The following is a 14,327-nucleotide window of genomic DNA, read 5'->3' as shown; positions in this document are numbered from 1 at the left end:
ATTCAATGTGGCACCGCAGGACTCCATTTTAAGAGAAGTTATCCCTTTGACTGTTTGTATTTCTGAGCTTTTTCATTTTTTCTCCCCTCCCTCCCTCCTTCTCTCTCTCTCCCCCGTCTTTGTAAATGGAATCTGCAACAGTAGGCCACTCCTCTATCATGAAGTTGGTTACTTTTAATTAGCTAAATGAGCCTAAAGGAGTGTCCATAGATGTTACAGTCATATAGACTACAGAGGAACGGTGTCATTAATTAGGAGCCACTTACTGTGCCAGTATTTATGGATTAATAAATGTAACCATCTATTCAGTTCGGGAGGCACTTTACATGCCAGTATCATTTATGGAACTTGCTAATGCAAGATCTGGATGGATCAGTTCCTAGATATTTTTTTCATCCAAATTCATTTGTTGTTAAATAAACTATTTATTTACTATTTCCTCTACTAATGCCTCTCACTTCTACTTCTAGTACAAGTTACAACCATTTTTATCATTATGATAACACAACCATTTTAAGGACACGCAATTATATCAAATCAAATGTTATTTGTCACATGCGCCGAATACAACAGGTGTAGACCTTACAGTGAAATGCTTACTTACAAGCCCTTAACCAACAATGCTGTTTTAAGAAAAATAAGTGTTAAGTAAAAAATAGATAAATAAAAAATTTAAATAAAAAATATTTAAAGAGCAGCAGTAAAATAGCAGTAGCGAGGCTATATACAGGGGGTACCGGTACAGAGTCAATGTGCGGGGGCAGAGGTTAGTCTAGGTAATTGAGGTAATATGTACATGTAGGTAGAGTTATGTACATGTAAGTGACTATGCATAGATAATAAACAGAGAGTAGCAGCAGCGTAAAAGAGGGGGGGGGGGGGACAATGCAAATAGTCTGGGTAGCCATTTCATTAGCTGTTCAGGAGTCTTATGGCTTGGGGGTAGAAGCTGTTAAGAAGCCTTTTGGACCTAGACTTGGCGCTCCGGTACCGCTTGCCGTGCGGTAGCAGAGAGAACTGTCTATGACTAGGGTGGCTGGAGTCTTTGACTATTTTTAGGGCCTTCCTCTGTAAATCAATAATATATAGTTATATTTTATTTCCCCTAAACTTCACTATTGCAGTTAAACAGGAAGTGGAATCATTCAACATCAGATTAATTTCCTGATTACATTTAAATGTTTTACATTTTTGTCATTTAGCAGACGCTCTTATCCAGAGCGACTTAGTTAGTGAGTGCATAAATTTTTCATACTGGCCCCCCGTGGGATTAAAAGCGCAACATTTCCAATTTGCTTGGGGGCATCCTTTTCCCAGAATGTTCTAGGTGCCCTGTAACGCCATGCAGATCTAGTAGCTACCCAGTCCCAGCGTAGCTACTTCATCCCGGCCACAGAACTCTACAGTGGCCTTTTCCCAGACAAATACATCTAAATGGAGCAGCTTTGATCTCGGCACTTAAGGGAAGACAACAATGGAGGCAGAAGAAAAAGAGGCAGAGAGCAACAGTCCTCTCTCTCCCGCAACAATCGCCTCTACAAACACCTACTTAATCAATATTTGGCCAGAAGACACCCTCCCCATACCCAAAATAGCCTTTTCATATTGTAATTAAGAGCTTTATTAAAGGACAAAGAAAACAACAAGTCCAACTACTTCCACAGACACACAGCAGAGGGTAAAAGGAAAGTCATCATTTGAGCAAACAACGTTCCAGATATGACATGATCAACACTTGTGTTTGCACTGAGTTTATAAGTTGATCTAGTCATTATGGATAAGATAAAGATGATAATGCTGATGATAATGTAACACAGGGTGGAGGTACTGGATGAAAGCAAAACAAACGGAATAATCCTTCCATAACACTAAACTATTTCTCTTGAAATAGATAACACATAAAAACAATAACTTTTAGTTCATTCAGATGTTTGGCATATTTGGAAATAAATAGGCTGTAAATCATACTGTGGCCATAATAACAAACATCACTTGTTGAAACGTTTTATTATGGCTCGCTGTTCCTGACTTTTTACAACGTCTACATCCGGTTCATAGGCCTATCTCACAATATCCGCAAGGCTGTATAATCTATCTAAACAAGGCATCAGCACGAATAGATTACAGAGAAAATGGGGGAGAATAATATCAGATATCGAAACACAATCATAAAGGACCACCATAAATGGGCTATAGATTGTGGTGAAAAAAAATACAAGCCTACAAATTCGTTCCAAACCCGCAGGAAAGACCTTAACCAAACTGGGAGAGTCACTTTTAAAGGTTAATAAAGTCAATTGACTATCCTGATCTGTATTCGCGATGCCTCGCCTGGAAAGAGGGAGGAAAGCGGCTATATTGCATGAATGCGCGCGCCCCGGGCGAAGAGGAAAGGGGCGGGCTTTGTCCGGAGATGAAAGTGGGGAGGAATAAAAGGTTTGAGTTGAATCTACTAGAAAAGTTTTTCACTGCGATGACTGACGCAGTAAGGACTAGTAAAACCATGCGTAAAAGAGCGATGTGGGTTTAATCATTTGAGGATGCTTGGAGGGGAAATAAAAATGTAAAAAATAAAATAATAATAATACGTTTGATAGTTATTTATCTAATGTGGCCTAGATTTATTTGCTATAAGTGGAACGAAATAGATACATAAAAATAGAAAAAAGTATATATATATATATATATATATATATATGCAATGCCAAAGAAGGCCCTTCAGACATCTTCTATGAACTTCTATATAATCAACAATAATATGCTCACATTTCTAGAATTGTATAACTATGTAAAAAGTAAATAGGCCTATCAAGTCCATTTAGCCTACTATAAGCATAATGGGAAAGGCCTATGATAGCCTATAGCCTAAATTCCCGAAAACTCAACAGGTCACCAATCAACAGGTGTTCGGGGGAAATTCAGGTCATAGGGAGAAAGGAGATGCTGTCTCTTTATCTCGGACTCTGAATGGTAAAGGCCATCTCCTGACGCTGAGAAACACTCCAAAAGAACATTTTGTAGGTGAAAACGGCCATTTTTCTCTGAGCGCGCAGTCTATAAAACTGGCCGGATTTGCTATTGGTGTTATCTGAATTATTCATCGCTTATTGCTGGTCCATAATGTCTTCTCCCAGCCCTTTGTCAGCGCATTTTTTCTCCCTTTCTCTACACATTTTGAAAAGCTTTAGCGTCTTTTTGTACACCACTGAGCCGCTTGCTATAGCATGCCTTTGTGCGGGAGAAGCCGAAGCGTGAGTCTCAATGGACTCTCGCGCCTTTGTCTCCCAAGTTCATCCTCAAGTGCCCGATTGTGTGCAGAGGAACGGTCTCTTTTTATGGGGGACGGAACAGTTGGGCAAATGTTTGATCAACTTCATATGGAAACGTTTGGCTTTTGTAAAAGTTTCGTTTAGTTATAATAGCCTACAGGCATACAATTCAGAACTCAACATTCATAAAGAATAGACTATGTTGCAAAAATGTACATAAAAGTTATCTGTCAAGTGCCATGGGTTTTTGAATGTTCGTTTTTTATGTTCAAGTAAAATAATATAATATGCACAGGACTCATTCTGCTTGATAAACCAACCGTAGCCTAAGAAAACAAAAGCAAAATAAAATTCTGGTCAACAGATATACGTCAAGAAATTGTTTAGTAAATCATTTATTCCAACTTTATTCAATCCAGGATTGGGAAATTAAGTAATTAAATGGAAGCACTGGAAATTAAAGATCATTCCTATTTCGATAAATTGTAGTCCTATTCCAATTCATGCTTGGACTTTATTTAGTCTACACCAACTGAGCCTTGTCTATCATCTGAATTTAAATGGTACAGATATCTTCTAATTCAGTATAGTTAAGAGACAAAAACTAATTTTCCCCATTCTCCATTTCCCTAAATGTTCCACCAACTGACTCAAGAGGCCAACAAATAAACAAACTTTTACGAAACTTCTAAAGAATAACTCTACACATATTTTATCACAACCAAATATAGAAAACGGAGAGGAAAAAAGCATACGATGGTCCTACTTCTGAAATAAGAAATAAGTAGGCCTATCTAAATCAGAATTGCACACTTGTCCAACAGAACTCTATATCGTCGGCTAGGCCACCTCAACATCACCAGTGCTCTGCACTACTTTTGATTAAAACCATTACTTACGTCTATCCCCGAGGATGCCGTCGATGCTGTGTTTCGCCCTTCTTTCGTTCTCTTCCAATTCCCTCTTCTCGATTTCATCATCGTCCTCCTCGTCTTCTCCTCCACCGCCCCCGAATTTACAACGCATTGTGCGGCTGATTGAACTCACTTCGAAACAAAATATCAAATTATAGGCCTACATTTTTTTTCTTGCATGCATGAATACAGGATATGAGCAAACTTGTATCAAAACAGGTATTAGACATACTAACATTCTATTCATATTGCCATTATAGCACCTGTTGATTTGTTCACACATGGCATTCATATTTCCCGTTATTAGGCAATGCATGGCGAACATTTTAACTTTCAGAAAAGTTTACAGATACATTCAAATATTGTTTTCGTTATTTAGCCAACTGCAGTTATGATTTATTAGGCATAGGCTATATCCTCGCTTGACAAATTATTTGCAACATTGCCTTTTTACTATGCAAAAGTTTAGACGATTTCAGTCAAGTAGGCCTATAGTCTACCGTCCATAAGTGTTTATTTTGAATGACAGGATTGGAAAAGTTCAGATATATTGTAGTGATGTATTTTAGTGATGTTGTATGTATTACAAATTGTTTGTTTTTTTATCAATAAAATGTAACTACCTGAGGGGACATTGTTTCTGTCGCAGATGCCGTCTTTGAGTAATGTATCCCTGATTTCCCAGCTGAACATTCCTGGGTTGTCTCTCTTGTATTCCTCGATCTTCTTATCCACGTCTGGGGTGGTTGTCTGCTTCATGCCAAAAATGCAAACATATTTCTTTCAGTATATTGTTGTTGCAAAATACGGTTTCCTTTCTGAATAAATTAGACAGTGCATAATACAAAATAACAAGTAGCCTAAGGGGTAAGCCTGTGCTTGCTTCTGTTGAGTTTGATTGTTTACTTGATAGTTTATAAAACCTAGGTTTTGACTATACATCCACATTTGGTGGGTTAATAGAGTGTGTATAAGTGTGCTTAAAACACAGACCAAATGCCCTTATCAATGAAAAAAAGTAGTCTATTTCAAATTGGGAATGAATTAATAGCACATAACAATTCGATAAATTATACCAACACATTACGTGTCCTTTTAGATAGCACATTACTTTTCTGGACTGTCATCTCCCATTAACTCTCTCTTGTCGTTAGTGATGTTGATAGGGTTGGAGCATATGGGCTTGGTTAAAAGTTGAAAATAAAAATAAAATGTTCTGCTATTGATTATCAAAGCCTATTTCAGCCAGGTCTTGCAACCCGGTTCTAGGGCCCTCACCTTGGGTTTGCTGCCTCCGATGGCCCCGGGTCTGATAGAGCCGGTCTCCTGATACCGGCACAGGATTTTGGACACGCAGCCGTGGGAGACTCGGAGCTGGCGGGAGATGACACAGGGTCGAATGCCGTGGTGGGCCATCTCCACGATCTTGTGGCGGATGTGGTTGGGCAAGGGTCTGCCGTTAATAAACACTCCACCGAGTTGGTTCACCCGGCCCTGGCCTAACGGGGTAGAGACTGGAAGGAGGGAACGCATGTCATTCACTAACAACAATTACTTCAACAACAAAAATAACAACAACAGCAAAAAAGCCCAAACAATCAGGCCTATATTTATTTATTATCCTGATTTGTCTCAGTGAGAAAATAAAATAGGCTATATCTTTCAAGAGAGACCTGTTGCAAGAAAATATGTTGATATCTAAAATACAATTTAATCTAGCTAGGTATATGCAAGAGGTTGATTGGTATTGTTTTTACATTAGACCTAATTAATAGTGCACAATGTTGCCTAAATCGATAAATATCAAATTCATAACATGAGCATTGTCGTTCTTTTGATAACAGCTGCTATGTCAATTCAACGGAATCAGCGATTGTTACATGGCCTAGTAGTGTATTGGTTACTTTCCAATAGCATACCATTTTGGTGAATATATCAACTATGATTCACTGTCACAATTCTAGTTCATGTGTAGCCTAATTGTCTGTTGAAAGGCAAACAACATTATTTATAGACGAACAACAATTTTTCATCTGTTCGAAGTTGACAAAATATCAACACTTGCTATCTGATTGAATCAATGACAAACAAACAAAATCTTCCAATACGCAAGAAACATGCACTTGGTTCCATTTGGACCCATATTTATTTGCGACTGCCTACCTTCCAGAGAGTAGCCTCCCCGCGGGTAGTTTTGGTGGTGTGTCGGGCGCATCATCCTCGGTATGCCCCCGGCTAGAGCTGTCATGTCTCCTAAACCTCCGCCAACAAAGCTTTGCGCTGGACCAAAATCAACACCAAAACGCGAACTTCAGAAATATTCTGTGATCCCCCAAAAAGTAATAGACTACACTTTGGCTTTGATGGAGCAACAGGATAGCCTCCACGTCCTAGGGAGTAGCAAGTTGTTTCGTCAAAATAACAACAACATGCAACTAAAAACACAAGTTAAATCCTTGGAGAATGGTGCGTTCGTCGATATCCAATGTGGAGTGTGAACATAGTGAACGTTTGACAAAGCGATGTTTGCCTCTGTTGAAATTGGAAGCCGCTTAGTTGGAGTAGTTGTTGACACTCTTGATGTGAATTGTAAAGATAGGTGGAAGTGAAACATTTTATAAGTTGCTGCTCTCCTTTCTACCTCAGTTTTTCCTGGCCTCTGATTTGCTTAGAGAGGCGAAAGTCCCGGGGACTGAGGATACTTTTTGATTGGTCGACAGCGGAAAATGTATTCTGTAGCGGCCTCACCAGTTCAAGGCGATGTGTTTTGAGTCTTGTGGTGCCCTCGAGCTTTTGTTTCACATAATCTGATCCACGATCAGCCCTCCAGCCATAACAGTTTATCTGGTCCAAACATGTCGAAGGATGAAGATGCGTCTTTTAGTGAAGGCTACGCTACCCCTGAGTCTGTAAGTCAACAGTCACTCATTTATCCATTTATTATGTTGTGACTGTTTCATAACGGCATTGCACATGCACATTTGTCTGCCTCTAAAATCACACACAAACACACACACACACACTGTTTGCTAATGCTATGCAAAGTGATGCTACAAATACAGGAATTTATTGTAGTATTTAGACAGTAGTGCACTAATTAGAATATAAGGAGCGCCTCGCGGTCGACCCAGCAGGGTATGACGCCGGGAGTGCAGTAAAAGTTGTCTGTAGCGAAAGAAGTACAATTGTGTGAAGACATTATTTATAACTTCATGAGTGTCAACCCCCCCCCTTTCTCTCTCAATTCAATTCAATGGGCTTTATTGGCATGGAAACATATTTACATTGCCAAAGCAAGTGAAATAGATAATAAACAAAAGTGAAATAAACAATCAGAAATTAACAGTAAACATTACACTCCCCAACGTTTCAGAGGAATGGAGGTATTTCAAATGTCATATTATGTCTATGTACATTGTTATAACGATGTGCAAATAGTTGAAGTACAAAATGGAAAATAAATCAACATAAATATGGTGTTTGATCTTCACTGGTCTCTCGCTCATCACACACACGCGCGAGCATACGCACACGCACGCGCACACACACAGTTGTTCCCAGTTCAGAAGCGCAGTCTTTGTGGAGGCTCATTGAACACGTCCCGTCAGTCAAATAGCTTATTTCCTTTCATTCACCGCTCCAATCAATCAAAAGTATCGAGATCATTCCAAGCGAAGCCTTTGAGTTCTAACCAAACAACGGGTTATTTGTCTCAAAATTCAACATAGCCTAATATTACCCACAGATTGTTTGGTCACATTTCCAATCAGTAAACTGAACGAAAATACAATTTTGTATGAGGATATTTATACGAGAGATGTAGGATAGCTCGGGTTTAAACGCCCCCTCCTGTAATTCTCACAGAAACCACTTTATTTCACCAATTTTTTTTCAACACTTTCCCTGGATGCCACTAGTCTTGCTCAACTAAACATTTCACCTGTCTCATCTCAACTTTTTAAGTCACTACAACAAAACGATTTTGAGGTTCATTTATTTATTTTTTTGTCATTTAGAAAAAGTTATATACATAATATAATGAAGTTAGATCTATAATTTTGTATATATAAATATATATATACATACTACATGGCCAAAGTATGTGGACACCCCTTCAAATGAATGGATTCGGCTATTTCAGCCACACCCCTTGCTGACAGGTGTATAAATTCGAGCACACAGCCATGCAATCTCCATAGCCAAACATTGGCAGTAGAATGGCCTTACTGAAGAGCTCAGTGACTTTCAATGTGGCACCGTCATAGGATGCCACCTTTCCAACATGTCAGTTCGTCAAATTTCTGCCCTGCTAGTGCTGCCCGGTCAACTATAAGTGCTGTTATTGTGAAGTGAAAACATCTAGGAGCAACAACGGCTCAGCCGCGAAGTGTTAGGACACACAAGCTCACAGAATGGGACCGCCGAGTGCTGAAGCGCGTAGCGTGTAAAAATCGTCTGTCCTCGGATGCAACACTCACTACCGAGTTCCAAACTGCATCTGGAAGCAACGTCAGCACAGTAACTGTTAGTCGGGAGCTTCATGAAATGGGTTTCCATGGCCGAGCAGCCGCACACAAGCCAAAGATCACCATGCGCAATGCCAAGCATCGGCTGGAGTGGTGTAAAGCTCACTGCCATTGGACTCTGGAGCAGGGGAAATGCGTTCTCTGGAGTGATGAATCACGCATCACCATCTGGCAGTCCGACGGACGATTCTGGGTTTGGCGGATGCCAGGAGAACGCTACATGCCCCAATGCATAGTGCCGACTGTAAGGTTTGGTGGAGGAGGAATAATGGTCTGGGGCTGTTTTTCATGGTTCGGACTGGGCCCCTTAGTTCCAGTGAAGGAAAATTGTATCGCTACAGCGTACAATGACATTCTAGACGATTCTGTGCTTCCAACTTTGTAGCAACAGTTTGGGGAAGGCCCTTTCCTGTTTCAGCATGACAATGCTCCCGTGTACAAAGCGAGGTCCATACAGAAATGGTTTGTCGAGATCGGTATGGAAGAACTTGACTGGCCTGCACAGAACTCAACCCATCTAACACCTTTGGGATGAATTGGGACGCCGACTGCAAGCCAGGCCTAATCGCCCAACATCAGTGCCCGACCTCACTAATGCTCTTGTGGCTGATTGGAAGCAAATCCCCGCAGCAATGTTCCAACATCTAGTGGAAAGCCTTCCCAGAAGAGTGGAGGCTGTTATAGCAGCAATGGGGGGACCAATTCCATATTAATGTCCATGATTTTGGAATGAGATGTTCGATGAGCAGGTGTGTCCTCGTACTTTTGGCCATGTAGTGTATATATATTTATACCAGTAGGGGAGCAGAAAGATACATAATCCACTTGGTTACAGATAAAATTGTAATCAGTTTTTAACAAAGTAGTACAATTTAAAGTGAGTATGTTTGGGGCAAAACGCCCCAATGGTACCTATATTAGCATTTTCCAAATCATCTATAAGTAACTTCTTTGTGTTACACAATCCATTTCGAAATACTTTAGAATGATTTGGACAGGAAGGGCGAAAATAAAAACAGGGACAGTGGATCAAAACCTCATCATAGTGGGGATATTAATAGTGAGATGTGCGATGGCATTTTGTTCCGATATTTGATATATTTAATTAAAATATGATATCTTAGCTTTTAAGAGTCAATTACTAAAGAATGCCAAAATAAAATGTATAAAATTTGATTTTAACACACTAATCTTTTTGCCCCATAGAGGGGCAAAAGATTATGCTTTTATTGAACAACAACAACAACAAAACATTTCTGCCCACTTATTTCCCTTCTAAATGTGTTTGCCTAAGGATAGCCATATCTAAATCATTTTTTTTCTGTCAGAAATTAGAAATGTCTCTTAAAGGGGCATTTCCCCCTAGGCTACTTGTGAGAGTCGTGGCTTTTTTGGGCCTGGAATATAGTCTACTTAATCAAAAATTCATAATTCCACATGAGCTTTTTTGTAATGTTTTTTTTGGGGGGGCATTAAAGGGATTTAGGCATATCAGCAGCTATTAAACGATTGTGCTCTATAAAGGCCGATAACAATGTGGTCAACCCCAAGAGATTGAGCCCTGCAACATTACTGTGGTTGACATTCACCACAGTTGCATTTTGTTGACAAAAATACTTAGATGTATAAACAACAGAAAAGTGTATTCGAGAGTGGTTTTCCTTCGGAATATTGGATGGCAAAATTGCCATCTCCGTTTCTCTGTGTGCGCCGCGGCCCTTAATATAAAGTGATTATGGAGCGTCGCAGTCCCAGGTGCTCTCTAACCAGATTAAGACCGTCATTGTCGTGCGAGGAGCCGCCACAATAAACTGGAAGCTCCACAAGGGAGATCGTCATTAGTTATGATTTTAATTGATATTGCTGGGATAGCTGAACACTAATAAATGGTTCTGGTGAGTAGGCCCTATGCCTAAAGCCAATCATAGCCTAGTATTTGCATAATGGTGTCACCTCTTTATTAATGGGAATAACGTCGTTATAAATCGTTTTTAGCGATGTCCTTGAGGTGTTGAAAAAGAGCAACAGATGATTCATATGTCTTATTCATATATCTATATATTTAGAAATAAATGGGATATTAGGCCTATTATATTATTATTATTATTATTATTATTATTATTATTATTATTATTATTATTATTGAATATTATTATTATAATTGGGGCTCTTGTTATTATTTATGATGAATAGCCTTTAATAAAACATTGTTTGATTTTTTTAAAATCGCACACAATGATAACTATGGAGATAAACAGGCCTAATAATAAAAATAATCGTTAACATTCTTATTGAATAACTATTACTACTATAGGCTACTGCATTAAAATCATTAGGAAAGTTGTTGTTTGCTGCTTTTCTTCTAACCCTCTTCCATGGCTGTCGTTTTTGTCACCTGAGATCTAAAAAACCTAACAGAAGAAGAATGATTGTTAGCCAAACGACATCTTAGAGATGGAAATGGGGTATCCCACAGTTAATGAAGGCCTTCATTGACATTCACCTTTTTGGGAACTGAAAATACTCTTCCAAATGTTGTCTTTCTACAGGAACGCAAGGACAATTGAACGCAAGAGGGACATATGGTATGGACACGGGAGTTATTTCACGTACAATGGGAGAAATTCGCCTAATGGTCAACTAATTCAACATTAGGACCATGCATGACCTACGGTTCAACCACACGTTGGTGTAACACATGCTTGCAAATGGTCGATTATTGACACAGAAACATGAGAGATCATTTTACTGTTTTGTAGCCTTGTTGAACTGTGACAATTACCCATGTTTGATGGTCGGAGGCATATGCGTTATTTGTGATGATAGACCAATAATAATAATAATAATAATAATAATAATAATACATAATAATAATAAACAATAATAATAATATATTGTGACATTTTAAACATGCACTACAGTGAGATCACTGAAAAATGTATTCTTTGCAGTTTTTTAAAGAAATGTCGTGGCTACTTATACAGCAACAACCCCAGCATGCAGCCTAATAATGTTTTTGTTCACAGGATTCGAGGTGAGATACATTCCCCTTTCCTCCTACACAAATACATCCACGGGACATAAAGGACTTACTGAAACTCTATATCGCCATAAAATATGGAATGGTACAAAAACAAAGTTATGATACGAAGTTTGATTATCATGAAAGGGATACTGGATATCCGTTTCAAATCAATTAGTGAAGGAGAAAATCCAAGTCAGAAATTTGCTCGATCAGTGAACAAAATGCATCGAAAAATAAAGACCAAAATGCCTCAGTGTAGAAAAGAAAACTCGTCGCATTCAGTGCAGGCTCAGAACCAAAATAACCTTAGGATGTATCAGACAGCGAAATGAATAACAAAATGAATAACAAACAAATCTGTCACATATAGGCCGGGAGTAAATAAGATTAGGCATTTGGTCTGGTTCTGATCTCAAAATTCTGTCTTTTTCGATATAATAAGCCCACATCTCATGGTATTTTGATTAATTAATTTATTGACGAGTTGTTCTTTCAATTATGAAAGCTGACTTGAGTTTTGGGGTAATTGTAGACTAATATAAATATATCTTTCAAAAGTCTAGTGCAATCTGACCCTTTAATGGCAACAATATAATCAGTATGAATCAGGAAAATATAAATATTGGAGGTTTCGAGTTTTTCTTTTCGATGATCCCTCTTAAAGTCAATGGTGCATAATTTTGGAACCTATAATAGTGGTCCCCTGTAGCTCAGTTGGTAGAGCATGGCGCTTGCAACGCCAGGGTTGTGGGTTCATTTCCCACGGCGGGCCAGTATAAAAATGTATGCACTCACTAACTGTAAGTCGCTCTGGATAAGAGCGTCTGCTAAATGACTAAAATCGTATAATTCCCACATTATGATGACAGAATACCCTGCGTTTACAGTGGGAACTTGTTGCTGTGATTACTTTACACACTGTTTTCAGGTCATTAAAATAACTAAGGAATGGTTGAAAGCCATTTCCCATTTACTTTGAGTGTAAACAACGATGTATTAGTCCACAGAGAAATGTTTGCCACTGTGACAGGGGCCGTAATTCCCACATGGAAGTAACAACATGATCTTATATACATCAAGTACTGTCATAGCCACTTTTTGTGTAGGCTATACTGTCCTCAAGATATGAGATATGTTAAAACAATAGCCTATCAGCATAGCCCAATCAGAACGTTAGCTCGCGATGCAGCCATATATGGATATTTGCAAAAAGGTTGCAAACAAAGAATAGCTTCTCAAGGACTAAATATTATTATGGTTACACTGTATTTGAAGCCTTTGGTCATTGGTCAATTGGTTGCCCATATAGCCTACAGGTCAGGTAGGATGTGTTGGCCTAAGCTCATTCAACAATAGCTATGTTACCTCTAATGTGTTTGATGTTATCAATTACATGCGATCTGAGGCCATATACCCAGAGCTCAAACTAGGGGCATTTTGCATCACAGTGAGCCTATAAAGTGGGACTTGGTGAGCGGGAGAAATAGAAGAAGAGGGAGATGAGTAGAGGGGCATTTGTTAACCCGGAGCCCTCAGGCCTTGCAACAGTTTCCTTTAATACTATGGATGACCATGGATGATGACTGGGGACAGTGGTGAGTTTATAGTTTATTATCCCTATGGTGAACTCATATGGCTATACCTACACCCCCCATGCATATCGCTCCATCCATACCCCCAGGCTACTGTGTGAGCCCCTTGGCCCTCCTCCTGTATACACTAAACTAAACCATAAGCCCTCAATTTACCTTTCACCCAGCAGGAGCCTGGGTCATCCTCTCTCTGATGTTGGCATCTTGATGTGAAATGTAATTGTAAGCTGGTTAACTTCAGATTAATGACACTACTGTAATACTGAATCACATGCTATCATGGTCCAAACACACCAACACTGTCATGAAGAGGGCACTACAACGCATCTATCTCCTCAGGAGGCTGAAAAGATTTGACATGGGCCCTCAGATTCTCAAAACGTTTTACAGCTGCACCATCGAGAGCATCTTGACTAGCTGCATCACCGCTTGGTATGGCAACTGCTTGACATCCAACCGCAAGGCGCTACAGAGGGTAGTGCGTACGGCCCATACATCACTGGGGCCGAGCTCCCTACCATCCAGGACCTCAATACCAGGCGGTGTTAGAGGAACGACCCAAAAATTGTCAAAGACTCCAGCCACCCAAGCCACCGACTGTTCTCTCTGCTACCATACAGAAAGCAGTACCAATTCACCAAGTCTGGAATCAACATGTCCCTGAACAGCTTCTACCCCCAAGCCATAAGACTACTAAACAAGACTGCTAGTCAAATGGCTACACGGACTACCTGCATTGACCCTTTCTTGCACTAACTCTCTTGCACTGACTTTATGCACACACACTGGACTCTACCCACACACTCACACATACTTACACTGACACCCCAACACACACACACACACACTGACGCCACACACACACATTCACACTCACCACATACGCTGCTGCTATTGTCTATTATCTATCCTGTTGCCTAGTCACTTTACCCCTACTTATATGTACAGTACATTGCTACCTCAATTACCTCGTACCCCTGAACATCGACTCGGTACTAGTA

General features: G+C 39.6%; 1 protein-coding gene across 3 annotated transcripts in view; it reads right to left on the bottom strand.

The window, feature by feature from the left end:
- The window catches only part of LOC121580863 (paired box protein Pax-3-like), a 32,351-nt gene extending 25,579 nt beyond the window's left edge, over window positions 1-6,772 (bottom strand). For 2 of the 3 annotated variants that reach the window (XM_041895974.2, XM_041895975.2), the window contains exons 1-4: window positions 6,347-6,772; window positions 5,462-5,697; window positions 4,807-4,936; window positions 4,169-4,315 (exon numbers count right to left, since the gene is read on the bottom strand). In XM_041895974.2, the coding sequence (XP_041751908.1) occupies window positions 4,169-4,315; window positions 4,807-4,936; window positions 5,462-5,697; window positions 6,347-6,431 (598 nt within the window). In that variant the 5' untranslated portion in view covers window positions 6,432-6,772. The remainder of the gene's footprint in view (window positions 1-4,168; window positions 4,316-4,806; window positions 4,937-5,461; window positions 5,698-6,346) is intronic. The other variant, XM_041895976.2, reaches the window with a different exon arrangement.
- Window positions 6,773-14,327: the final 7,555 nt, after the last annotated feature.

This window comes from Coregonus clupeaformis, chromosome 14 (assembly GCF_020615455.1).
Source record: "Coregonus clupeaformis isolate EN_2021a chromosome 14, ASM2061545v1, whole genome shotgun sequence".
Lineage (NCBI taxonomy): Eukaryota > Metazoa > Chordata > Actinopteri > Salmoniformes > Salmonidae > Coregonus > Coregonus clupeaformis.
The sequence above is the reverse complement of the archived record's forward strand: the minus strand, read 5'-3'. Positions and strand labels throughout refer to the sequence as shown.